Source organism: Osmia bicornis, chromosome 15 (genome assembly GCF_907164935.1).
Source record: "Osmia bicornis bicornis chromosome 15, iOsmBic2.1, whole genome shotgun sequence".
Taxonomy (NCBI): Eukaryota; Metazoa; Arthropoda; class Insecta; order Hymenoptera; family Megachilidae; genus Osmia; species Osmia bicornis.
Window position 1 is genome coordinate 7,346,468 of NC_060230.1, and position 26,577 is coordinate 7,373,044.

At 40.5% G+C, this 26,577-nt stretch overlaps 3 protein-coding genes across 6 annotated transcripts in view; 2 read left to right on the forward strand and 1 right to left on the reverse strand.

The window, feature by feature from the left end:
* The window catches only part of LOC114877701 (synaptotagmin-14), a 98,126-nt gene that overhangs the window by 24,852 nt on the left and 46,697 nt on the right, over nucleotides 1–26,577 (reverse strand). For all 4 annotated transcript variants that reach the window (XR_006830138.1, XM_046288867.1, XM_046288864.1 and 1 more), the window contains exon 3: nucleotides 12,670–12,752. The gene's annotated coding sequence lies outside the window, so the exon portion shown is untranslated. The remainder of the gene's footprint in view (nucleotides 1–12,669; nucleotides 12,753–26,577) is intronic.
* LOC114877704 (leucine-rich repeat and death domain-containing protein 1-like) lies at nucleotides 22–3,274 on the forward strand. Its single transcript, XM_029190634.2, has 3 exons — nucleotides 22–653; nucleotides 1,295–2,936; nucleotides 3,025–3,274. Exon 2 carries the CDS (start codon nucleotides 1,295–1,297, stop codon nucleotides 2,903–2,905), a length of 1,611 nt encoding a protein of 536 aa, XP_029046467.2. The 5' UTR covers nucleotides 22–653; the 3' UTR covers nucleotides 2,906–2,936; nucleotides 3,025–3,274.
* Nucleotides 4,943–26,577, forward strand: part of LOC114875696 (sodium/calcium exchanger 1) — a 68,538-nt gene continuing 46,903 nt past the window's right edge. Inside the window, exons 1-3 of the mRNA XM_046288860.1 lie at nucleotides 4,943–6,809; nucleotides 9,882–10,154; nucleotides 26,262–26,353. Coding sequence (XP_046144816.1) covers nucleotides 5,470–6,809; nucleotides 9,882–10,154; nucleotides 26,262–26,353 — 1,705 coding nt within the window. The 5' untranslated portion in view covers nucleotides 4,943–5,469. The remainder of the gene's footprint in view (nucleotides 6,810–9,881; nucleotides 10,155–26,261; nucleotides 26,354–26,577) is intronic.

Here is a 26,577-nt window from a genome sequence, read left to right on the forward strand (position 1 = left end):
GTAGGTAAACATTCCAGAAGGATATACTATACTCGTCGTGAGATTACTATATCTTTAGTAATTGGAGAACGAGAGGTAATCAGCAAATTTGCACCCACCATCGGCTCAACAACCCCTGTCGCCCTGTACTTCCATTTTGTTTACCAACGACAAATAAATTGGACAAATTTTGGAGCAAAGATCAGGTAAGGGAGGATTTCAAAAATCTAAGATCAGAGGACGATATTTTAGTGGCTGAATTATTCTTCCTTCAGTAGACTTTGAATTTTAAATCAGTGAAAGTGTAAGTAAATTAATGATCCATTTATCATATTTTATCTTCTTCGCGTGGAATGACTATTTTGTCTTCATTTTAATAACTACATATTTCGTGCGACTTTCGAAATGCAGCAAGGTTAGCCGAGGGCACGGTACTGCCCTGAGGACGCTTCGGCATTGAATTTCTTAAGAATTATCGCTACCTTATAAGTCGAGACCAATTCGAGTCCTCTGGACAGAATGTGTTACGTCGTTCGAGTGTGCTGAACCACGGGGGACGTTTAGAAATCTTCAAGTGTCACCAATTATCAACGTTTTATAACAATTAATTTAAGTACTCGTGATAGAAGAGGGTGTATCTACGCAACCAATTGTGAGAACTTCATCTTCGAAAGGTAATTTTGATAATCAATGTTCTTCATCGTCTATTCTCTCTGCAATACCCTCCCTGTCCGTAGTCTGTCCGGTTCTTTTACACTTACAAGTAAATCTACGGAAGTGTCAGACTCCGATTTTTCTGAAATTTGGATATGTTATAATATATGAAAAACTAAGGGACACTAATTTAGGAGTTGTTTACCCCCCAAATATTTATATACAAAAAAAAAAATACGTGTTCCATAATTAGCTTTCCTCTTGAAGTTTTAACAGATTTTACTTCGATCAGATCAAAACTGATTTTTTGCAGCAAGAAATTGGTCAGTTTAGGGGTAGTTCACCCCCTAATTTTCACTCCTCTTCCAACATACCTAGGCCGATTTTCGTCTTCTATCGAAACATACTTTCATACCAAAAATCATCAAAATCGCTTCACTGGTCTCAAAGATATCGCAATTTTTCCAGTTTACCCCCCATTTTCGAGGGGTCGTTTCACCCTCTGAATGTGTTTTTCCGCCGATAAAAGAATACGTGTCCCTTAGTTTTTCATCTATTATAACATATCCAAATTTCAAAAAAATCGGAGCCTGACACTTCCGTAGGTTTACTTGTTAGCCATGTATTTTTCATCAAGTATTCTCATTTTTCATGCTCGCAGATGTCAGCTTCATGGTCGACGGGGTTGCTGATACTTGCATTCAGCTCGCAGATGCTGTGCTTCCACGACTACAATCCTCCTCCAGTGCTTGTTTCCAGATACCCCCCTAACCATCCTAAGAACAAGTACCCGCATCATCATCCGGGTAATGACGACAACGCCATCGCGGGGAGCAAGCCATCATCTTCAGCAAGCGTGGATCCTCCGGTTCCGAATGGCATTCCTAATCATTCTTCAAATTGGCATTCGCATAATCCTTACCCTGTCCATAACGTCACGTCGTCAGTTCCATATGAACCTCCCATTAAATATCAAAAGACCATTCAAGTGCAGTGTCCAGCGGCTGCGGTCCTGAATTTCGCTCGGGTAGGGCTGAGGAGGATCGGCGACGCGTTCATCGAGAGTTCAGAAACGAAGGAGCTCTACCTGGACAGTAACGAGATCTCGGAAATCTCCAGCACGGCGTTCTCCTCGTTGAATCAATTGGAAGTTCTCAGTTTATCGAACAACAACATCCCCACCGAAAAGCTGTTATGGTTCGCCAAGCACTACATGTTGCGGAAGTTGGTTCTGGACGACAACAGATACAACGATACCACCTCCTCCACTATCCAGAAGATATTTCAATCGCTGCCGAAGCTAGAAGAATTGTCCTTGAAGAGGGACGGCATTTCGCGTTTCGCCGTCAATTTGAACAGTTTCGCTCCTAGGCTGAAGTATCTCCATCTTTCGGGGAACAGGATCGACGAGCTGGATTTTCTGGACGATCTACCAGCAACTATGTCCTACCTTCACCTGGACGACAATCAGATCACCAAGGTAAGAAGCGTCGCTCTGGAACACCTCGTGGAGCTGTCCGTAAGCGGTAATCAGATCGAGCAACTCTGCACCGATCAGTGTTCCGATTCCTACCTATCGCTGAAAGGCTTGAAGAGATTGCAAAGGTTGAACGCTTCTCGGAACAGCATCAAAGCGGTGACGGACGAGCCGTTCCAGGACACGACAGATCTGATTTCCTTGGACTTGTCTCGCAACGAGATCAAGATCCTTCCGGTTGACGTGTTCAAACCGTCGTCGAAGCTCGAGGAGCTTTTCTTGAGTCACAATCAGTTCCCATCGGTACCGAACATCTGCTCGTTGAATGATCTGAGGCAGCTGGACTTGAGCAACAACAACATAGGTGTCGTCGCCAAGAACGACTTGTGCGGCGGATTGAATCATCAATTGCATACTTTGCTTTTGAGAGGGAATCATATCACCGAGGTGGACAGCGAGATTTACACGCAACTGAAGTACTTGAAGAAACTGGATCTGTCGGACAATCTAATCCTTCATCTTCCGGTGACTCTGATCCATAGGGCTAGGTCCTTGCGAACTCTTCTGCTGAGGAACAACAGCATCGAGAACATCGACGAGCTGTTCAATAGCCACTCGAGCACGTTGCAGGATCTACATCTTCAGGGGAATCCGATCTCCGTTGTCAAATATTCGGTTAGGTCAAACACTATGGTACATTTGAAGGACGTCCCACGAGAGACGAAGGAGGAACCGGAGGATCTGACGAGCAACGACATCGACGACAAAGATTATTCGTCCAACGAATCTTTGTAGCTTTAGAAAGATCGAATGAACGTTATTCGAGGTTAATAAATTATAAAGATACTAATAAATCAAAATATTATGGATTAGTCTTATGAACATATTGATAATTTTTTTTTCTTTGCTTTCAGAGTACTTGGACTAATTACCAAGGGAAGAATAGAAGAATAAACGAGGGAAAAATTGTTGCAGTGTCGAACTTTCAGTACTAACAATTAGAGTAGCAATATTAATGAAATACTAACAGATATAATACTATAGTAGAATATTGTAATACTAACATTATTTTCTTTTTTTTCTATAAGTATATATGTGGAATATTAACATTTTTCTTATAATTAATGTATTGCCAGTGAGAAATAAATGTTACTTATACCGTTATAATGTTCATTTCACTTTACCTTTTTTTCCAAAAAACTATTATATCAAGTTCCTTGAACATTCCAAGTTTCAAAAATTGTTGATTTCGTGGAAGTGATTTAAGATTCTAATTTAGAAGTTTAATAATTCCCATCCCTTCCGGATCCTCCCCTTCCGGATCGAACCGGAAGACACTCACCTTATCGAGTCAGCGAAGTTATTCTTAGCAGTCCTCCCTTCCTGCTTCGAGATGGCGATGTAATCGCGAAGGATAGTTACTAGTAAAGATAAACGAAGTTTCAAGTAAACTTCTCGAAAGCAAGTATCCCTCTATAAATAATTTTTCTATAGAAAATATTCTTCCTACTTTCATTTTTTAATTGTTCTACTAAATCAGCTCTTCGATGACCCCAAAGACAATCAAAATGGTAAACTGGGATTTAAAATTACAGAAGAAAGATAAGAAGGTACAATTGGTACCTCAATTTGTTAGCATCGATATCGACAATGAGGGTCCTTTGTCAACAGAAGCAAGGCACACTGGGATGCGTTAGATTGGTGGACAGAAAGAAGGGTCAGCAAAAGCTAAAGGAATGTTTTCCATTTAGGAGACATCCGTTTGATGGGACATAAATGGCACTCGCCCTTTCCCCTTTTATCCCTAAAGCGTAGGAGGTAACGGAGACGAAAAAATACGAGATGCTTGGTGAAGTTTGTCTTTGAAAGCGATCCTCTTTCTTATCTCTCTCGAGTCCTTTCTTGGTAAAGCACAAATTCTGTCGAATTTACCTTTCTTTTCGCTAAAGGTAAACCTTGGAACGAAGAATCCAAGAATTCTAGGACGTCGAGTACCTATGTCCTTAGAGTCTTTCCCTCTCTCACACGATTACATTATCATTGTTTTTATTTCTATCGTTGTTGCATGCAACTGTTCCCTGCGACCAGCTTCAAAGAGATCAGATTCCAAAATGGTCCCAATGGCAACAACAGTAAACCTGGATCGAGGGAGCAACAAAGGAGGAGTGTTCAATAGAAGAGCATTTTCGGATTTAACCCTCGGTTACCGGTTCAAAGATCAACGACGAACGAAAAGTGGCGAATGTAAAGGAGGGGCGGGAGGGAGGGGGATAGACAAAAGGTGAAAAAGCGAGCGAAGAAGGAAGCGTTAGGCGATGGGACAACGCGTTCCATCCAGTTGGATCTGGTGTACGTTGACCAAGCTACCTAGAGTGGGTGAGACATCTGGGTGGGGGGGCTGGCCTGCTGATCAAGGGTGTCAGTTGGGGTGTAGGAAAGAGGGTGGACGAATGGATGGGAACGCATGCGCCTGCTTTGGCCGGTGTGCGCGCTGGCAGGGATGCAAGCAGAGGGAGACAGAGAATGGGGATAGAGGGAGAGATTGGCGCGAAAGCGCAAGGAAAAAGTGGGATGGCGAAAGCCTCGGCTGATAAAGAGGAATCTAACGCGACGCGAACGGGTTGAAAGAGGAGAGGATAGGAGTTAATACGAGCGAGAGAGAGAGATAAAGGGAGAGGCTAGAGGCGAGTAAAGATCAGAGAAAGACGGAAGGATCCGCGAGCTCTGCCGCGTCTAGGCAGCTCGAGACTCTACCACCTCCACCACTTTACCCTTCCTCTTCCTAGCGCGTTTTCTCTCTCTCCTCTTTCAGTGTTCGTTCGAACACGGCCCGGTACGGTTCTGTTGCCCCGTGCTCGAAGCATCCTCTTCGTGATGGGAGCTCGTTGCCGCGGTGGTGTCGGCAGCATCCCTCGGTAGCCGATTCCACGATCCCCACCGATGTCGCAGGGCTCGTATCAGGGTGACACGCGCGGTTCTTAATTGCTCGTTCGTTCGTTCGTTAGTTCGTGGATTAAAGAACCGAAACGAGATAGGAAGCGACAACAGAGAGAAAGAAGTGCGAGTGAGAGAGTGTTAGGTGCGAAGGGTAGGTGTGCGTGCAGAAGCAAGGACACCCGCAAGGAACCCTCCGAACATCGTGTGTCGAATGGAGAAACAGTGGTGAGAGATAGAGAGATAGATAGAGAGAGCTGTAGCAGTATAGAAGACGCGGGTACGAGGAGTTTTGTTCCGCTTGAAATCACAAGGATAGAGAGGGGGTAGTGTCTTCATCAGTGGTCCATCTTCATCGAAACAGACTATAGTCCTAGTCTGTTGATAATTATCACCGAGGTAGCTAGAAATCATCGTAACGAAAGATGTCAGGGAACTATTCAGCCCGCTGCGAACCCGGTTTGGTTGTGCCAAAATGGCACCCGGAGGAGAACCTATACCTCTCGGACATAATCTTTCGCGGGATCGTCTACTTCTTGCTGCTCCTGTATCTATTCATCGGCGTGTCGATAATCAGCGATCGTTTCATGGCTGCGATCGAGGTGATCACGTCGAAGGAGAAGGAACTGGTGGTACGTCGTCCGGGCAAGGAGCCGCAGATCGTGGTCGTGCGAGTGTGGAACGAGACGGTGGCGAATTTAACGTTGATGGCTTTGGGCAGCAGCGCACCGGAGATCCTCTTGTCGATCATCGAGATCTGGGCGAAGAACTTCGAAGCCGGTGAGCTGGGACCCGGCACGATCGTCGGCTCAGCCGCGTACAATCTCTTCGTCATAATCGCTCTCTGCGTGTTCGTGATACCAAACGGTGAGACGAGGAAGATCAAGCATCTGAGGGTGTTCTTCGTCACCGCCACGTGGAGCATCTTCGCCTACGTGTGGCTGTACGTGATCCTCGAGGTGTCCAGTCCGGGTGTGCTCGAAGTTTGGGAGGGTATCCTGACATTCTCCTTCTTTCCGGCCACCGTACTCACAGCCTACGTGGCCGATCGTCGTCTGCTGATCTACAAATACCTTCACAAAGGGTACAGGATGAACAAGAGAGGCGTGATCGTGCAGGCCGAGGCTGGCGACTCGGACGGCGGGGTGGAGCTTGAGATCAAGCCGCAGCAGGACAGCTTCAACAGCATGATGGACGCGGATACGCCCGAGGCGAAGGAATTCGAGCAAACCAGACGAGACTACATCAACACTTTGAGAGAATTGAGAAAGAAACATCCGACCCTACCTCTCGAGCAACTGGAAGTGATGGCGCACGAGGATGTCCTCGGTAAAGGGCCAAAGAGCCGGGCTTTCTATAGAGTCCAAGCTACCAGAAAGATGGTCGGCGCCGGTAATCTAAGCAAGAAGATCAGCGAAAGGGCGCAGAGCGATCTTAGCGAGGTCAAGGCCGAGCTACAGAGACAGGAAGCGGAGAGCATCGACATCGAGAACGTGAACGCAATGAGGATTTTCTTCGAGCCTGGTCACTACACGGTGATGGAGAACGTAGGCACATTCGAGGTGGGAGTGACCAGGGTAGGCGGTGACCTAAGCAAACCTTGCACCGTTGATTATTGCACCGAGGATGGCTCAGCCGAGGCTGGCTCCGATTACATCAGCGCCAGGGGCACCCTGACCTTCGACCCAGGTGAAACCAAGAAGACCATCAAGCTGTCCGTGATCGATGACGAGCTGTTCGAGGAGGACGAACATTTCTACGTCAGGTGAGATCGAAGACTGGTATATCTACTTGAATCGATCTGGCATTTATTTCGATACTCAACTGGGAATTGGCCATTTCATTGTCATCCTGATATTTCATTCAATAAATTCAATTCGAACGATTCGAGTTGGTCAATTTCGAAGTAGATTCAATGAATTTCATAAATCGAGAATGTACAAACAACGCCTCGTCAGTTTCCGATCAAAATGATGTTATGTACACCTGAATTTGTTTTCGTTTCGTGGAATATTGTTGTAGATCAAATTTTTTCAACCTGTTTCATCAAACAAGAATTATTTTGAATTTTTCGAACGATATCCTGCTTTTTTTCCTTAAAAACTACCCTTTTTGAAACCAGTGGAAAACATTTGGTTAACTTGCGATTTTATTCGAACGAAAGGAACCACGAGCAAGTGCGAGATCAAAGGAGAAGCTTTCATCGTCTATAGAAAATCTGACGGATAGTAAGCTGGAAAAATAGGGAAAGAATCGAGAAAAAGAACAACAACGTGTTCCGTCAAACATGTCAGACCTTGAAAAACCCCGAGTTGGGAATTGAAAGAGGCAGAGCGGAAGCTGTACAAAATGTTTCATTGTTCCTTCAAACGTATTGCAACCTGAAAATGGAAGGAAAAAAACGTTTTCTACCTTCACTGGAAATAGGTCGAGGTCGAGGAACAATAGAGACATAAAAAACAACCGTGGTGCATTATTTTTAACGATCATTGGAAGTAATAACTGCACGGATTACACGGATGCATTTTTCCAGTTTCTGGCTCCTTCAAACAGAAACTTCCTTCCTTTTCTTTTAAATATTATTTTTCTCGTCATTGTTTATTAGGGGTGTGCGGTCGATTAAAAATAATTAACCCTAATTTACCCCGAGGACACCAATATTCATAATCGAATTCCATAATAAATATTATTAATTTCGAAGAAGTCTTCTTGTTAATACCAAGCATTTTCCATTAACATTCGTGGAACTGGTAGTCCGAACGACTAGGTTCCCTATTGAAAAACCGGAAGTAGATTCGATTCGAAAGGTTGTTGAGGGCGTTCGTCGTTTAACGAGCTCGCTGCGATAATAGATTGATAATCGTCTGGGAGAGGCGCATCTTTCAATTAACTTTAACCGGATGGCGGTTTCAATTTCATTATCGTTCAAACTCTACTCGCGAAAGGGACTCTCCACTTATTCGCTGCTTCTTCAGCGTATCGCGTACCATCAATTACCATTCGATTAATTTTATTGATCATTACAGCTCAGTTACCTTTCAGCCCTTCTATTCATCCTTTGATACTTAAAATTGTTTATTAAAACATTTTCCTATTGCAAATTATTATTTTCCAAGGTTAAATCATCGAGGCCATTTTTGAGAAGAAATTTAGAAAGGGGTAGACCAAATTCAGAAATCAATAAGAAGAGCAATTTCATTTGGAACACCGTTCCAGATTGCGGTTAGGCTTCTATGTTTTTTCTTTCTGGAAACTTGGCTTTATCTAACGAGGCAAGGGTCACGAGAAGATAGTGGCTGGAATATGCCAACGGTACTTTCGAGTACTCGAGACGAGCACGAGGTGCTTGGATTAAGAGCGACAAAATTGCTCTCTCTAGAGAGTGAATTCCCACAGTTTAAGTGGAACGAACGAATTCGTGGATCTTCGTTTGATCCGTTCGGTATGGTCAACTTAGAACAAGTGACGCTAAAGTGCCATAAAATGGCACTTATCGCGCGTCGATCTCAAGCTTCAAATTTAATAAAAATGGACCCTTGATTAATTTTTTTAATATAGAATGCCTACTGTACAGTTAGTTTAATGTCGTCCAAAAATGGTAATTGACCTCCAGATTTTTCGAATAGAATTAGAAATTTTATAATACCAGTTCAACTGCTCTATTTCGTTATAATAATCTCTTCGATAGATGAGAGGAGATTAAAACGTATGGCAGCCAGGGATCTCCGTTTAGCGAGCATGCAGCGAACGTCCAATTATCCTCCTTTATTTTTCTCATGCATTTGAAATGCACGGCTCCATTCTCTAAATGAAAAGAGGATAACTCTATGATGGTCCTTGCCTTTTCTTTTCTTTTTTTTACACATCAGTCGGCAACGCTGAATGCTTCTCTACTCGTAATCCTCGGCAATCGCTTTCCAGACTGTTGCCCTCCATTTGCCCCCGACTGATCCGAAGTTTCTCGGAATTTAAAAACCGATTCCTTGTACCGGCTGTATTTTTCTACGTTTCTTTAAAGAACACAGTCCGGCCATTTTTCTCCGGCACCTTTTATAAACCACCATCCCTGGATAACAAAATAACCTCGACGGAGACTGAAATCCCTCAACGAAGTCAGGAACGGAAGGAGAGTAGAATAAATAGACGACAAAGTGAGCTCAGGGTCGGCAAAAGTTTATCCACGGTACAATGTGAAAGTTTCAAGGAACTCTCAACAATATATAGAGAGAGAAAGAGGGAAAATAAAAGTAGAGAGACAAAGGAGATTGAAATCAAGAGAAGGGTTTAGCGGTTCTGTTAATTTTTCACGATAATCTCGAACGATCTCGCGACACGCGGGTACGCTTTCTTAAATATACCCGACACGGGCTTCGTGCGGTGCTCGAACGCTGATGAACGAGACTCGATAACGATGAAACAACCATTTTCTTTCCGCGTAACGATCGTTCGGACAAAGTATCTACCGGTCGAATCAGGTCGAGGAGAAAATAATTATGCCCGGCTGTGACACGGTGGATCTCGACCGACTCGATCGTCATTTAATGGGAGAAAATCATTTTCGAATTTGGTTAATAAACGGCGAATCCATAGGGTGGAAAATCAATCGGAATAACCTGATATTTGAATCACAATGGTAAACGAGAAATTGATGTTATAAAAATAAAAAGAGAGTAACGGAAGTTTTAATAAAGTTCGATCTGAACTTTAGTCCATCTGAACTTTTCTCTCGAAAGAAAAGTAATTAAACGAATCAATTAAATCAATGAAGGTGTATCAAAAGTTCTTCGTTTCTTTAACTTTGAATCGTGTTAATGATAGAAGGAATTATCATTTGCAGATTGAGCAACGCGTCGCAGCCAGCGATGTTGGTTTCACCCAGTTTGGCCACGGTGATGATCCTCGACGACGATCACAGCGGCGTATTCGGCTTCCCCGAGAGGGACATCGAATTGGTGGAAAGCGTGGGACAGTACCCTTTGAGAGTGGTGAGATACAGTGGTGCCAGGGGTCGTGTCGTCATCCCTTATCGCACCATCGAAGGTACAGCCAAGCCTGGGAAACAGTACATGCACACCGAGGGCACGCTTACCTTCGAGGATAATCAAACCGAGTAAGTTCTAATGAAAAAAATGTATCCTAAAAATGCAAGCTTTAAATTGAATAATTAATCCACACTACCTTTGGTACATTTGTCGTTTTCCCTAGGGTGGAAATAGGGATCTCTATCAAGACATAGAGTAATTTAAAATGAAAGATAGATTTTGAAAGGAATAGTCATGACAGATTTACGTAGTCGACGACCTTAATTAGCTTACTCAGCACCCTTAAAAGGGGTTTGGATTTAGGTAATTTAGGCTGCTGGTCGGTTATCAAGGTGATCGTTGCGTTTTTATCCATCCAGGAAGAGGAATGGAAATTCATACTTGACCTTAATCGGATTTTCAACGGGCGTCACCTACGAGGAACCTCCCGAGTGGTTTATTCTAAGAAACACGATCGACCAATCTGATTACAAATGCTCTACAATTACGCCATTCGTTCTGAAATCACTGATAGTCATCAGTGTTGCTTTATTAGCGAGGGTGGTAGATTCCAAAGTCAATTCAAGAGCTTTTAGAGTGCTTTCGTCGATTCAGGCGACCCTTTCCTTTCCTTTCGTGTACGTGCATTGATTCACACGTACTCGCTATTAGTACGTGAATAGGATCCATGAATGCATTTAGTTAGGGTCATCGAAGGGAGAGACGAGATCGAAACGCGTGGGATGTCCCTTCGACACTGATTTAACAAGATGGTATGACCTAAATTTAGCGTTTCTAGGTAAAATATATACTCGCATTGATTGAGACTGCTATATACAATATATACAATTAAAACGGTTGCGAGAGTAGAGATAGAGGAGGGATAAGATAATTTCGAGCAATCACTGTGCAATCTCAATCCTGTAAATAATTTATGGAACGAAGTAAAGACACTTTCATGCAGCTCGATTCTATACCATAATCATAGTCGATACAGAATGATCAATGACAAAATTACAAATATACATAATATATTAAAAAAGATTTCTGTGTGCTACTTAAATTCTTTTTTAAAGAAATTAAAATTTTTAAGAATAAAAATGATTAATTCTCCAACTCAATATTTAAAAAATTATTAAATTATTTAACACTAGAACTACTGAAGTTCGACGAATACTTACTTTTAAATTGAAAATAAAGTAGAAAAATAAATAAAGATGCATTTGAAATAAAATAATTTCAATTAAAAAATTAAAATAAAAAATCTAACATACTTTATTACGAAGGGTGCGATAGTTCTAGTGTTAAACTACGAATCATTAGAATTTTCAATTTTATTTTCTAATTTGTTATTTTATATTCTACGTTAACGGCTGCGAGATATTTCATTGCCATAAATCTGCGCGCCAGTAGCGAGAGTCAGCGTGTTAAGCGGCGCGTCTGACCCAAGGTGGCCTTATTCTACTTGCAGATAATACCCGCATCTTTCCCGCGGTCATGCTTACGGTTCATTTATTTCACCGATCCATAATCTCAACGAAAGAAATATTTCAAGCTGCTTATAAAATCGAAGAAGAATATATTTAATCCCTCTTTTATAACCCCGATAGATTAACCACGATATTTTCATAAAAATGCCGGATATAACCTGCATCCCTTGTTTAACCGATAACTTGTAAAATATTCCCGTTAAATATCCGCTGGGAATACGACTGGGATTTACGTAGAACGTAGACGAACGGTACCTCAGGATTTACAAAATACCTCGAAATTTTACGGGCTGGTGATAAATCGCGAGGGATACCGGGACGGAAGCGCGAGGAGCTTCGCTTCGCAGTACGTTTTATTTCCGTGCGTCGAGTTTTCTAAAACCTACCCCCTAGCTTTTTCAAGGGGAAGCTGCAGGGTTGAAACACGAAACTCCACGTCGACGCGCTTGTCTCGGGAGACCGAATTTTCGTTCTCCCTTTTGTTCCGAACAAATGACTTTCGTTTCTCCCCGAGAAGAAAAAAAGACGAGAACATTTTTTCTTTTAAGAAAAGAATATTGAGAGAAATTGTTGGATGTTCGAGGAATGATATTGTGTCGTCAATTTTCTTCGACTTTATTCTTTAAAAAAAAAAAATTTGTATTTATCGAGGATAAGTCAAATTTTCCACCCTCCAGGTACTATTTGTGATTTTATGAAAATTCTAGACACTTAGGGGGTAGGTTTCCCTTATCGGTCGCTTAGGAATAGAGGGCAACAATGGTAATATCGGTAGTCGGAAAGAAGAAAAAAAAATGAAAGCACGAACCCGTAAATGGGCCAATAGAGGGGAGGGAAGCCCTTAGAATGCAGCGTGTTACACCCCTGTGCACCCCTCGACCCTCGTCGAGTCAGACAACCCCGTTAACTTCTGAAGTGCTAAACACCCTCGTATCTCGCGGCTCTTTTCTTCTTTCCGTCAGCCTTTCCACTCAAACAGTGCAAACATACCCGAAGAAACAGTTTTCCTTTCATCGGGGAGAGAATTTTCGCAAAATTTCTTTTTCACGGACAACTGACACTCGGACGAGAGTGGTGTAATTTAATTGTACAAAATCTCTTAAAAATCACTCACCGAGCTTCTGTTGTAAGAACGGCAAGGGGTGGTTCCTCGAGGGGCGGCAATGTTTGTCTTTCTTGAAAGCATCTTCCCTCCAACTGCAACAATAAAATATTCGAGTTAGAAAAAGAAGAAAAAAAAAAGAAAAACTGGCGTCAGTATCGCGGGATGGGTGGGAACCCCTTGAAACCGAGAAGCAAATCCGCCAAACCGTGGAGATTTACGGTGGCAGAAGTCGAGGATTTATTATTCACCCCCCACCCTTGTACCCACCCTTTACCGTCACATGGAAGATCCCGTCCGCGAACGTTCGAATTCATTCCGAAAACCATGGAAAATTATGACCCGACCGAAAGTCCTGCTCGTAAATTTCGGCCGCGCAATCGTGAAGGGGTGGCTCGGAGGGGCGGTGGTTCCCTCGGAACCGTGCACTGTATACAGAACGAACGGTAGAGAGTGAGAATCATGGGCGTGGGATTCTGTTCATCGATTAAGCTTCGACGAGTTTCATACTCGCTTCCTTGTAATCTGCCATTCCTGCCACCTGTACATGAGCAGATTAAGCGTTCCTACGGTAATACGCTTTCCAACTGAAGCCTATACGAAATTACACGATACCTACAGGGCGTTCCAAGAAAGATGTAATTAAAAGATCAAAAATTAAAATTTTTATCCTGTAACTCCCGGAAATAGGGGGTTGCTGGGACGATTCTGAACAACATTTTCCTTTACCAAAATGTCGTTTGTAGCTTCGTTTTTGAATTATCAACGAAAAACCTCTGGCCAATCAGAGCGCGCCTTTAGCGCGGGGCGAACCATGGGAGCGATGGCTTTCGGCCGCGCTAAAGGCGCGCTCTGATTGGCCAAGGGTTTTTCGTTAATAACTCAAAAACGAAGCTTCAAACGACATTCTGGTAAAGGAAAATGTTGTTCAGAATCATCCCAGCAATCCCCCACCTTGTATATAAATAAAAGTTGAAGGTATACTCAAGATGAAATCGAGCTTCCTTAGGGAAAATGGCGATATATTTGCGAGGAAAGTCCGAGTCCCATATAAATTGGGCGAATTAACGAGAGATACTTGCGAGCTTTCCTCGAGAAAGATCCGCTCGAATGAATTTCGAACCGCGACTAACTTTCGACTTCCGAAGCCTTTGAGCTTTCCACAAAGTTTCCGTCCTATCGACGTTTCATCGAACAACTTTTCCGATTCCGAGAGAGTCCCTTAATGAGCGCCACTGCGACAGAGCGTCGTTAGGACGCTTCAAAGCTGCCACACGCGTATCGCGAACCGATGTACCAATCTATCGATTCCTTTTTTTCCCTCAATCGTTAGGGGAACAGGGTGTGGCGCATACTGCATCCAGGACTGTTAGGACATTGAACGTAAAGTTCGATTTTTCACGATTTATAATTAGGTGATTGTTGGAAATCATGATGGTTCTTTGAAATCTAGCGTTGGGTGCAACTTCTGAAAGTTTAGAATAAAATTTAAATAGTTATTTGCAGATTAGTTTGTTTCGTCGTAATAGCGAATGTTATCGAAACAGATTCACAGGATGTTTCATTCATAAATACTCCATTCCATCGACTGTACATTTAAGGGGAATGAGAGGCTGATAGAACAGGAAGAAGAGTAAATTGCACTAACGAGACCTGAAATTACACCCCGTCGCGTCCACTCTTTCTTCATTTGCAGCCTCCATTAAGGGGTAATTATTTTGAAACGCGTTTCTAAATACAATAGCTCGCGATCCAATAACGAGTTATTCCTTTTGTCTTCCTCTTCACTCTTCGTTATTTCATCACGAATTTATGCAAACTACCTCGACTGTTTGTAGATAAAAAAAAAGGAGAATCTGTCAATCACAGGTGTAGGTATTTCGCAGAAGAGAACAGAGGGAGAATTCGTTCCATTCTTTATCGAACGCACGAGTTTCCTTGCTTGATAAATACCCGGCTCGTGGATCGAAGGATAATCCCATCAGCGTTTCACCAACGGTATTACGTTCATCCTGCGAGCACAGCAGGAATACCAGATAGCTCCGCACTTATTTCATATTCCCCGACCACAATGCACCCCCGCAAGCCGCTTAAGTCCTCATCCTCCTACGCGTTCACGTTTCAGGGGGTGCTTCTCTTTTATATATGTAGAGAAGGGGATCGTTTCAACCCTTTCCCCGTGGCAAACTTCCACTGATAAGCGGTATACGTATACCCATCGTTTCGAAATTTCTACCCAAACTGTAATCCGAAGTGCACGTTGTGATAAATTGGAAAATTGCAAGTTGAAAGTTGGAAGTGAAAAGTTATAAGTCAAAAATTGGAAAAGTTGGAAGGTGGAAAATTGAAAATTCAAAGCTTGCAAGTTGGAAACAGGAAAATTACAAGTTAGAAGGTGGAAAATTATAAATAGAATATTCCAAGTTTGCAAGTTGGAAATTAGAAAATCACAAGTTGCAAGGTGGAAAATTGAAAATACAAAGCTTGCAAGTTGGAAATTAGAAAATCACAAGGTGGAAGGTGGAAAATTAAAAATAGAATATTTCAAGTTTGCAAGTTGGAAATTAAAAAATCACAAGTTGGAAGGTGGAAAATTAAAAATAGAATATTTCAAGTTTTCAAGTTGGAAATTAGAAAATCACAAATTGGAAGGTGGAAAATTGAAAATACAAAGCTTGCAAGTTGGAAATTAAAAAATCACAAGTTGGAAGGTGGAAAATTAAAAATAGAATATTTCAAGTTTTCAAGTTGGAAATTAGAAAATCACAAATTGGAAGGTGGAAAATTAAAAATAGAATATTTAAAGTTTTCAAGTTGGAAATTAGAAAATCACAAGTTGGAAGGTGGAAAATTGGAAATTGAAAACTTGCAAGTTGGAAACAGGAAAATTACCAGTTGGAAGGTGGAAAATTAAAAATAGAATATTCAAAGTTTTCAAGTTGGAAATTAGAAAATCACAAATTGGAAGGTGGAAAATTAAAAGTAGAATATTTAAAGTTTTCAAGTTGGAAATTGGAAAATCACAAGTTGGAAGGTGGAATATTAAAAATTGAATATTTCAAGTTTGCAAGTTGGAAATCAGAAAATCACAAGTTGGAAGGTGGAAAATTGAAAATTCAAAGCTAGCAAGTTGAAAATTAAAAAATCACAAGTTGAAAGGTGGAAAATTAAAAATAGAATATTTAAAGTTTTCAAGTTGCAAATTAGAAAATCGCAAGTTGGAAGATGGAAAATTGAAAATAGAATATTCTAAATTAGAAATTGAAAAATTAAAGCTTTGTTTTTCCTTCTTCACCTTTGAATTCCAGTTTACTGTAACATTCTTGAATGGACATTATCCTTGTCCGATGGCAGTTTGCTACGGAGCGTGCATTAGTTGGATCCTTTCTCGAGCGTATCCGATTGCACGTGAAATTAGTCTCTTTGGGATATTAGTGTCAGCACTTGGTGCACGACGTTGTTCACATCGAACGATCTAATTTTGCTAGGGAAATCGATAGAACGCGCGCGCGCTCTTGTTTCTCTCGTCTCTGTACCACTCTGCCAGACATCGACGATTATTGCAAATTCTGCCGGATTTATCGGTCGATATACCGCGACCGTTCTACCTTTCGATTCCAGGATTATCACCGATGTTCCATGATAATGCGATGTTTGCATAATCGAACGGCCAGTTTTTGCAAACATTTGCGTTTGCGAATCAAGCGTTTATGGGATAAACTAACCGACGCTGATGCCTCGTTTCTCAGCTGGAATAAATTTACATGAATGAAATTCGAGATAAATCACGATATCTGGAGTTCAACTCACTGTGAATTATGTATAAATTAAGAGGAAGAAAAATTAGGAGGTTCAAAGATGTCAAGTTGCAAATTTGAAAACTCTAAGCTACTAACAAGGGTCCATACCGAGGTGATAATCACCAATTTTGATGAAACTTCGCAGTTTTGCAGTTCTCATAAATTCATTCGACACATATTTTTTGTAGCTGCTAATATTTATTTGAAGGTGTTGAAATCAGCTCTCAAAGTTTGGGGTGCAGAACATACTTTGTTGAATTTTACGGAAATCATTAGAAATGGAGGTGTGTCGTAAATTGGTGCAATTTATGTCTTTGAACAACGATGTTGATGGTGTAAACAGATTTGCAAAATTTCCATTTGTTTACATAATATATTAAAAAATAATACTTTTTTTTATTATTCTCGTTGAATGTTAATTTTAATGATAAATTGGAATATTTAATTGGAATTGGAATTTTAAATTGAAATTTGAATCTACTGCAAAACTGCGAAGTTTCATCAAAATTGACGATTATCGTCTCGGTATGGTCCCTTGTAAGTTGGAAATGGGAAAATTGCAAGTTTCCAAGTTGGAAATTAGAAAATAGCAAGTTAAAAGTTTGCGGTTTCAAGTTAAACACTGGAAAATTGCAAGTTGGATATTGGAAGCGTGGAAGTTGAGTGTTGGTGTGGAGAAACAGTCAACAGGAACAGAAAGTTTAGCAAACAGAACGTGAACGAGCAAGAACACGAATTTGTTACATAGCCCTTTACGTCGGTGGGTATCGCTTGTATGGATTGATAAATCCATACTGTGAAAGAACGGTTCTTCGACAGCTGAGCAGACATTTCTGCTTGAATGACAGCTCTCGATATTTCGCATCGACTATTTCCATATACATATAATAACAAATGTTCAAGTTCATCGCTTCGTATATCAATTATTAACAACAGTTTACTTCCCTCGACAAATTGATCATTACGAACGATGGAGTTTCCAATCTTGAACCTGTCGAACAATATATTCTCCACCGACACGTGCATCGTTCGGCTCCCTATTTAACATGCCGCTTACACACCGTCTATAAACTCTTTAAAGCTCAGCGAAGCTCGCTCCATAAACTTCTTCAAAACAACGTCCTCGTGTAACAAATCGATCGACCTCGACTTCCATGCGACACGAAAAGACTACCGAAAGATTCGGTAGCAACAACACGGGACGAAAGTAAACTTGCGCAACTGAAAATCTGGTAGACAGGGAAGTTTCTATAAGGAAGAGGAAACGACAAAAGAATACACATTTGCAATGGAAATTGCTTTTTGATAGCTAGAATTCGGTTTGGAAGAAATTGAAAACTATCTGTGAATATCTTTACATGTGAAGTAGAAAGAAATTCAGAGAAAGTTGGAAGCTGAGAATTTCTAATAAAAGGTATCAACTTGGAAGTTTTGGAGTTTGCAGCTTGTAAGTCGGAAATTGGAAAATTGGAAGATCCCTAGTTGGAATTTGGAAACTTGGAAGATCCCTAGTTGGAATTTGGAAAATTGTAGGGACCCAAATTGGAAACTGGAAAATTCTAAACCCTTAAGTTGGAAATTGGAAAATTCCAAGCTCCTAAGTAGGAAGTTTCTAAGTCTCTAAGTTGGAATTTGGAAAATTCCTAGTTGGAAATTGGAAAATTGGAAGATCCCTAGTTGGAATTTGCAAAATTGGAAGATCCCAAGTTGGAAACTGGAAAATTCTAAACCCTTAAGTTGGAATTTTGAAAATTCCTAGTTGGAAATTGGAAAATTGGAAGATCCCTAGTTGGAATTTGCAAAATTGGAAGATCCCTAGTTGGAAATTGGAAAATTGTAGGGTCCCAAGTTGGAAACTGGAAAATTCTAAACCCTTAAGTTGGAAATTGGAAAATTCCAAGCTCCTAAGTAGGAAATTTCTAAGTCTCTAAGTTGGAATTTGGAAACTTCTAAGCTTCTAAGTAAAAAAATTCAAAGCACGTAAGCTGGAAATTAAAATGATTTCAAACGAAATCTCACGTATAACAGGAAAAATAACAACGCTGATTTAAATAAGAATACCATTATTATGATAATTTATAAGAGATTCACGAGAAAAGCAATGGAAGAAAGAAAAGCTGAAGGTAACAGGCAACACGATATCGACATCTGTTATATCTCCATAGGCGAGAGTGCTTTTATAAATGCCGCGACAACCCCTCAGAAGCTCTCGTTAGCCGGAGGGTCTGTACACTTTAAAGGGCGCTCTGCGTCTCTGTGTCGCTACGGCCATTTATCCATGACCCTGTTATGAATATAAAAGCTCTTTAATTGGATTCGTCTGCTTAATCGCTCGATGTAATCTTCGAATGCTATTATAACAGCTAACAAACCTTTCTCCATTTGTTTTCCCTTCCATTGAACAAAAATACATCTGGGAAACAAAGTGCTCTTGATCTTTCAAGATAGAAACGAAATCTACCAGCGTGTCGATAACACGAAAAGAGAATAAAATTTCTCCAATAATCTTTGAAATTGAATTCTACTTTGAGGATGATATTTCCATTTACAAAACATTCGGGAAAGACATCCATGGAATGGAAACACGACAGCAGTGAATAGTTGGCTCGCTGTTGAATAATTCGTAGGAAGTTTGCCGTCCAAGCCATAATCCCGATCTTCGTGGAGGGTCGTGTTTAAAATTTCAAAATTCGAAAGCGGTGCGACCCGAAAGCACCTGACACTTACGCGTCCCCTCGAAACCAGATAAATTACATTCGTGGTTCATACCATTGTGAATCCTCCCTCCTTCCTCGTGAAACTTCCACGGAAGTCTCTTTAATTTCTGACCGTCCTACTCGAGTCGGAAACTTGCCACGAAATTTCAATGTCCTCGAATATTTCAGCGTTAATTAACCTCTTCGGACCTCTTCTCATCGGGATTGGACATTCCCCTGAATGGAACACGGTATTGTTACGTCTCCGAAAGCTGGAAGGATGATTAAATTTATCTGGAAATTACGACTGCTAGTCGCTCGTTCCAACCAAGAATTTCAGAAATTCTTGGACGTTTGATGTATGAATTGTCAGGATGGATGGAATACCGATCCATTGTTGACCGGTTTATCAAACGAAGTACGAAAAGTCATTAATAAAGAATAGTAATTCGCAGAGTACGATAGTTTGCAATGTACACTAGTGGAATTAATTCGGGAGACTTTTAAATTTCTAATCAAATTTCGCATTTATTCAAATTATTTAATATTATATTCCAATCATTTTCTAATTTTAGGGCGTCGCTTATATAAAAGAATCAATAAAAAGACCATTTACAGCCATACTTTTAATATAAAATAAAAATTACAATTTCAAGATATCAATGGAGGTAGAAAAAAGTTAATTCACATTTAAAGGTTATTTCACATTTTTTTTAAATAAAATTTTAAAACATTTACAAACCAAATCATGTGAAAATATGAAGTATAAACATTATAGATTACAATAAAAATATTACGGTATCAATTTAGCATAGCAGAATATACATATTCTGCAAAAATAGGAAATAAAGAATATTTTTATTCAAAGTGTCCAGAATTAATTCCACCAGTGTATAATAACTCGTAATGTACAATATCTTACGATACGATGCGTGATAACCCCCGGTACAACCCATAATATATGATGACTCGCAATTTACGATAATTGGGACACACGATAACACCGAACGTATGCGGGTTGCCCCACAATCAGAAACCTGATTTGCAACTCAAGAGAATCACTTTCAATTAAATTTATCTGTACCACATAGTTTATTCATTTTAATGGAAAAAGCACAGAATATTCTGAAAGCAGATCGAGGAATTACTTTCAGAATGGTATGGGATCCACGCTGATTTCCTAATACATGCACGCTGCGGCGCTAATTAAAGCGCGACAACAATGGGGACGCATTAATTACACTACGTATGAATTAATCGTTGCGGGATATATAACGACAATTACTTTTCGGGGTGGTTACCTCTGCGGACGTTCCGAAGTGCATCAGTGAAACGAGTTCGTTAGCGTCATTCGATAGATGAAGCCTGATTAATTAGCCAGCCGAGAGGCTTATTTAAACGGGAAATTAATTATCGTCGCGGGTTAGCGACAGAGGTGCCTATGGATAAATAGCAAATCCGTATACGAACGGCTGCATTATCTGACTAATCACCTATTCATCCTTATATCCTCCGCTCGCATGGAACTTCTGCAAAGCAAACTTTGATCCCTCAGACGAGTTTAACGCGTGGACGATCATCGCGGAGGCTGGAAAAACGATGGAAAACGCATTCGCTCGACTCCCTTTCGGAAGTGCTAACGGAAACGAGCCGTTCTCTGCTCGTGTCGTTTGAAAACCATTCAGCAAGTCGAGTGACGCGATTCATGGCTGCCATTTTCATCGCGCATACCGCAATCATTTTTCTCCCGCAAAAACGCAAATTATCGTGTCTATTTCAGTACCAGGGTATACACACGGCACGTGCAAGACTTCATAACATTGACCACGAATGCAATAAATATGTTAGCGTGATCTTTTCTTACAGGTTTATCGATTAACTTTATATAGCGGATTAAATTAATTTCTTAGAATTTAGAAATTTCATGATTTTGCAAAATTTTACAAAATGTCTTCAAACATATTTATCTAGGTGAAGATTTTTTAGATGGAACGTCGATGTTAAAAAGAATTGCAACGCTCCGAAAATACTAGAGATACGTTTCAAACCACACCCATGCGAAAAAGAAGAGAGAGAACGGGTTGATTTTCCGCAGCAACCGCGTGAAATGCAGACAGCGCATCCATGCGCGAAACTACAGCTCGAGGTGCACGTGTCACGGTCATATATTATGCACGGCCGTGTTACGCGCGATACTTCGGTAGCTCTAAAGCCGTGTGTATACAAGGGAAGCATAGTGACGGACAAACTGCAGCTGCACACATGCCAGGGGCGCAAGAGCTCGCAACTGCGACAATAGACACACCCCGGTTGCAAAGGTGGGTAGACTTTGCACAAGCTGGCATCTTGCTACGCGCTACTGCCGTATCGGGCTTTAGAATTCAGCCGTGAAAGCAGTGTCGTTACCGAAAATCTATCCGCTACATTATTAAACGGGGGATAATAGCGAGATAGGGGATAAGCAATGGGTGAGCAGAGTAGAAATAACGTGACGATAAAGTCGAAGGTAAATGGAAGGAATTTCTGTGGAAATTGAAGCATTTCGCTTGGTAGTTGGTAGTTAATATTTGGAGGTTGGAAATTAGGAACTGGAAATTGGTCGTCGGAAATTGGGAATTACAAATTGTTCAAAGTTGGAAATTGGTAGTTGGGTATTGGGAATTGGTAGTTGAGAATTGGGAATTGGAAGTTGAAAATTAGGAATTGGGAATTGGAAATTGGAAGTTGGAAATTGGTAGTTGGAAATTGGTAGTTGGGAATTGGGAATTGGGAATTGGAAGTTGGAAAGTGGGAATTAAAAGGTGGAAATTGGTAGTTGAGAATTGGGAATTGGAAGTTGAAAATTAGGAATTGGGAATTGGAAATTGGAAGTTGGAAATTGGTAGTTGGGAATTGGGAATTGGGAATTGGAAGTTGGAAAGTGGGAATTAGAAGTTGGAAATTGGTAGTTGGGAATTGGGAATTGGAAGTTGGAAATTGGTAGTTGGGAATTGAAAGTTGGAAATTGGTAATTGGGAATTGGAAGTTGGGAGTTGGAAATTGGTAGTTGGGAATTGGAAATTATGAATTGGAAATTGGTAATTGGGAATTGGGAATTGGAAGTTAGAAGTCGACAGCCGGATAGTTAAAAGTTGGAAGTTGAAAATTCACTCTCTTAACAATCAAAAAACTAAAAGCAAACGCAATCGTATATAATTTATTTCAATTAAGACACCCTCTATATCCAGCCAACGACAGAAGGTAAGAAATTTGATTGTACGTTACTTCAAAGTTAAACTTAACAAACGATTTTGGCCCTGCATTCATAACATGGTCTATGACCATGTTACGTTTTTCTAAATTAATTAAACTCGCGCTAAAGCTCAGCCGCGTTCACGCCATGTCTGCGCTTGACGTAATTTGAATTTTCACTCGGTTCGTGAATCCTCCGGGAAGATACACGCGCGAATGTGTGCTCCTCGTGGTAGTCGCATTCTACTTGTGACCCATTGTTCAGACGCGGATTCGCGTTCCACAGAGCGCGAAGAAGCATGCCAGAAACGCGACTCCAACTTTCCTTTACGCACTGGGTGCACGATTCGAAATGTATCCTACGAGAGGGATTAAGATTTTCGGAATCTAACGCTCGTTTACCGATTCAGGATTCCTTCGAGGCGTGAGATTTACCGGTTAACCCCTTTCAAGACAATAAACCCATTATGGTAATGAGGAATTTATTCTATTGTTGTGAGAAGGAATTCTGGCGCACTGAACAGGTGCGCTGATGCAGTTTGTCTGTTCTCATGGTTATTCTATGGGGAGATGGAAGTTGAAAGATTTTCAAGTTAATAGTTTCTTGTTGGAGAGAATTTGTAAATATTATTTCTCAATTTTTAACTTTCAACTTCCAATTAACAATTTCTAATTTTACCACACACCAACTCCCAATTCCCAATTTTCAATTTCCAACTCCCAAATCCTAAATATTATTTTTCAATTTTTAACTTTCAAGTTTCAATTAGTAATTTCTAATTTTACCACCCATCAACTCCCAATTCCCAATTTTCAATTTCCAACTCCCAAACCCTAAATATTATTTTTCAATTTTTAACTTTCAATTTTCAATTAGCAATTTCTAATTTTACCACCCATCAACTCCCAATTCCCAATTTTCAATTTCCAACTCCCAAACCCTAAATATTATTTTTCAATTTTTAACTTTCAATTTTCAATTAGCAATTTCTAATTTTACCATCCATCAACTCCCAGTTCCCAATTTTCAATTTCCAACTCTCAAATCTTAACCTGCAACTTTTCTTGTTATAAAAGAATTTTAAGGACCTCTAAATCAGGGTCTAGTAAATACTTGCCTATGAAAAATTCTGTTATGCGCCAATTTGCATGGTACACGTTCCAGCAGTGTACGCATTCCCTGCGGAAAATGCCTATTCGCGACAGGCTGGCGCAATCTCAACAATAAAAAGCGTACCAAGCAGTACCACTCTGAAATTAACGCGACCAGAAAGTATCTCTCGACCGTGAAACCATGGTCCTTCGTGGGTGACTTTAAAAAATAGGCCATGCTTAACAATCGATGGTAACAATTGAGACTCGAATGCTACAATATATATATAGCAGGACGTGTTTAAAATTTCGCTCCTCGTAAATTACCCCATTTTCTACCATTCTTCTTTCTTCGAACGATTCAGGGTGATTGCAGCAGCAGCTTTTTTTCCCCTCCCCCGAGTAACGAGGTACAACGCGTTTCGTGAAAGGACGGCTCGCAATCGAGGCGTCCCAATGTCGTCGGGGAATAAAGCTCGTCCCTCCAATCTTGAGAGGGAAAAAAGAGTTACTCACTGTTTTACGAGCACGAAGGATTCCCATTCGAGTAACAGCCAGATCAGATTCTGCAGCGTTTCAATTTCCCTATCTCATTTCGCTCGGTCTGGTCAAGGCTGAGCCAAACAGAGATCTCCCGTAATTCTGTGGCCTTGTCCCGTTAAGGGGACAATTTTAGTATCGGTGAATCGTTTAACGACGATAAAAATACGAGTCACGTGGACCGTTTCCACTGTTCGCTAACCGATTCCAATCGAGTCATTTGGAACAATGGAAAAGAAGAAAATAGAGGAAGAGAATTTAACAATAATAAAATAGAGTCACCGAGATAAAAACCTGGTCAGTTTTTCTCGCTGAAAAGGAAAAACCATTCGAAAAACTTCGAGGATCGATAACAGGGAAGACGTACGATCGGTTTTTTGTATCCGAGAAAATTCTTTCCTAGAAACTGACCCACATTCCTCGCGAGAATAAGAGCGATTTCGAGTAATCGCTCGACCAGACGGCTAAGGAAACATTGCCGTGTAGTTTTCTTCCGTTTTTTTCCTCTCCGAGCTGCAGCTCGCGAAATGCAGGCGAGTCGAAGACGTTTTTTCGGTCAGCCCGAGTCCGAACGAAGCAATCCAATCTACTGGGAATTCGATTTCTCGGGAGGGAAAGCTTGTCGAAGCGATGAGAGTGAAATGGAATCGGGATGTACGCTTGATGAAAGGGTGTTTCCTATTCTGGCGATCTTTTAAGAAATTTTCTCGTTTATAATTTAGCGATAGAATATTCAATGACCAGCGTATATTTCATTTTCTATATTCGAAATAAATTGAAAGTTATCCGAGCTGAATGTTCTAGTAGAAGCATAATCTACCTCAGTTCTAGTGCTAATTATAGTCACTGGCTAACGGCACTTACTGGTGACTATATTTGTCTGGTGCGTGCCGTGTACATTCCATAATAAATGACATACAATGAAAATTTCTAAGCGACAGCTGAAATTTCCATTATTTTTACTCAAATTGAAAATTGGTAGTTTCTTAGTTGGTATTTGAAAATTGGATGCTTGCAAATCATCAGCTTCTATGTTAGAAATTCGAAACTGTAAGTTTTCTAATTGGAAGCTGATAATTGGTAGCTATTCAGTTGGAAGTTGGAAATTGGATGCTTGCAAATTATCAGCTTCTAAATTAGAAATTTGAAACTGTTATCTTCCTAATTGGAAGCTGATAATTGATAGCTTCTCAGTTGGAAGTTGGAAATTACCAGCTTCTAAATTAGAAAATTGAAACTGTTAGCTTTCTAATTGGAAGTTGATAATTGATAGCTTCTATGTTGGAATTTGGAAGCTGGATGCTTGCAAGTTACTAATTTCTAAGTTAGAAATTCGAAACTGTTATCTTCCTAATTGGAAGTTGATAATTGATAGCTTCTCAGTTGGAAGTTGGAAGTTGGATACTTGCAAGTTACTAATTTGTAAGTTAGAAATTTGAAACTGTTATCTTCCTAATTGGAAGTTGATAATTGATAGCTTCTCAGTTGGAAGTTGGAAATTGGATGCTTGCAAATTACCAGCTTCTAAATTAGAAAATTGAAACTGTTAGCTTTCTAATTGGTAGCTGATAATTGATAGCTTCTCAGTTGAAATTTTGAAGCTGAATGCTTGCAAGTTACTAATTTCTAAGTTAGAAATTTGAAACTGTTAGCTTCCTAATTGGAAGCTGATAATTAATAACCTTTCAGTTGGAATTTGGAAGTTGGATGCTTGGGAGTTAACAGTTTCAAAGTTACAAATTCGAAACTGTTAGCTCCTCAATTGAAAGTTAAAAGTTGCAAGCTTCTAAGCAAACTTTCTGTGCAAAAGGATTTGAGAGTTCTAAGGTTAAAAGAAAGTAGCTGCCGACTGAAAAAGCAGACGGAAAATTTCGTTACCTCCTAGACACACGCAACGACAAACCTCGTTTCGACGCTTTTCAATCAGCCTTCCCAGGGCATACAGGAGCATAATCGAGTAACCGACTCGACAGGCTGAGCGATAGAACGGCTTTTGCCAAATTAGACGTTCAAATTTGAATTTCAAATCGATTCAGACTAGCAGCCGGATCAATTTAGCGAACCATCTGGCTTCGTCAACGTCGAATATCATCGACGGTGCATTCTAAACGACCTGGTTGCATTTGACACCACTTATAAACCTCGATCCGATAATATATCATTGTTGATGTCCAACAGTTACCCCTTTCAATAATCTATTTATGTATTTGCAAACATATAACTCGATCTCCTCTTTTTTTTCTAGAAAAGTGATCAACCTGTCGGTCATCGAAGAGGACTCGTACGAGAAGGACGCTCTGTTCTACGTCGAGTTAGGTGAACCACAACTACAAGGAGGTGAGCATAAAATTTCCTGATCAATTGAATTTCAGTCTTTGATTAGTCTGAAGGAAAATAATCAGGGCCGGCGGCCGCCTAGGGCCCCCATAAGACGATTTTTCGTTTAAGAATGCAAGAATAATGTTTACTTGAATATGCAAATCTAAATCAGTTATACAAACTTTGATGTTAATTTTATAAATTTTATTTGAGGTACTTTATATGTGAAGGGGCCCTTTTTC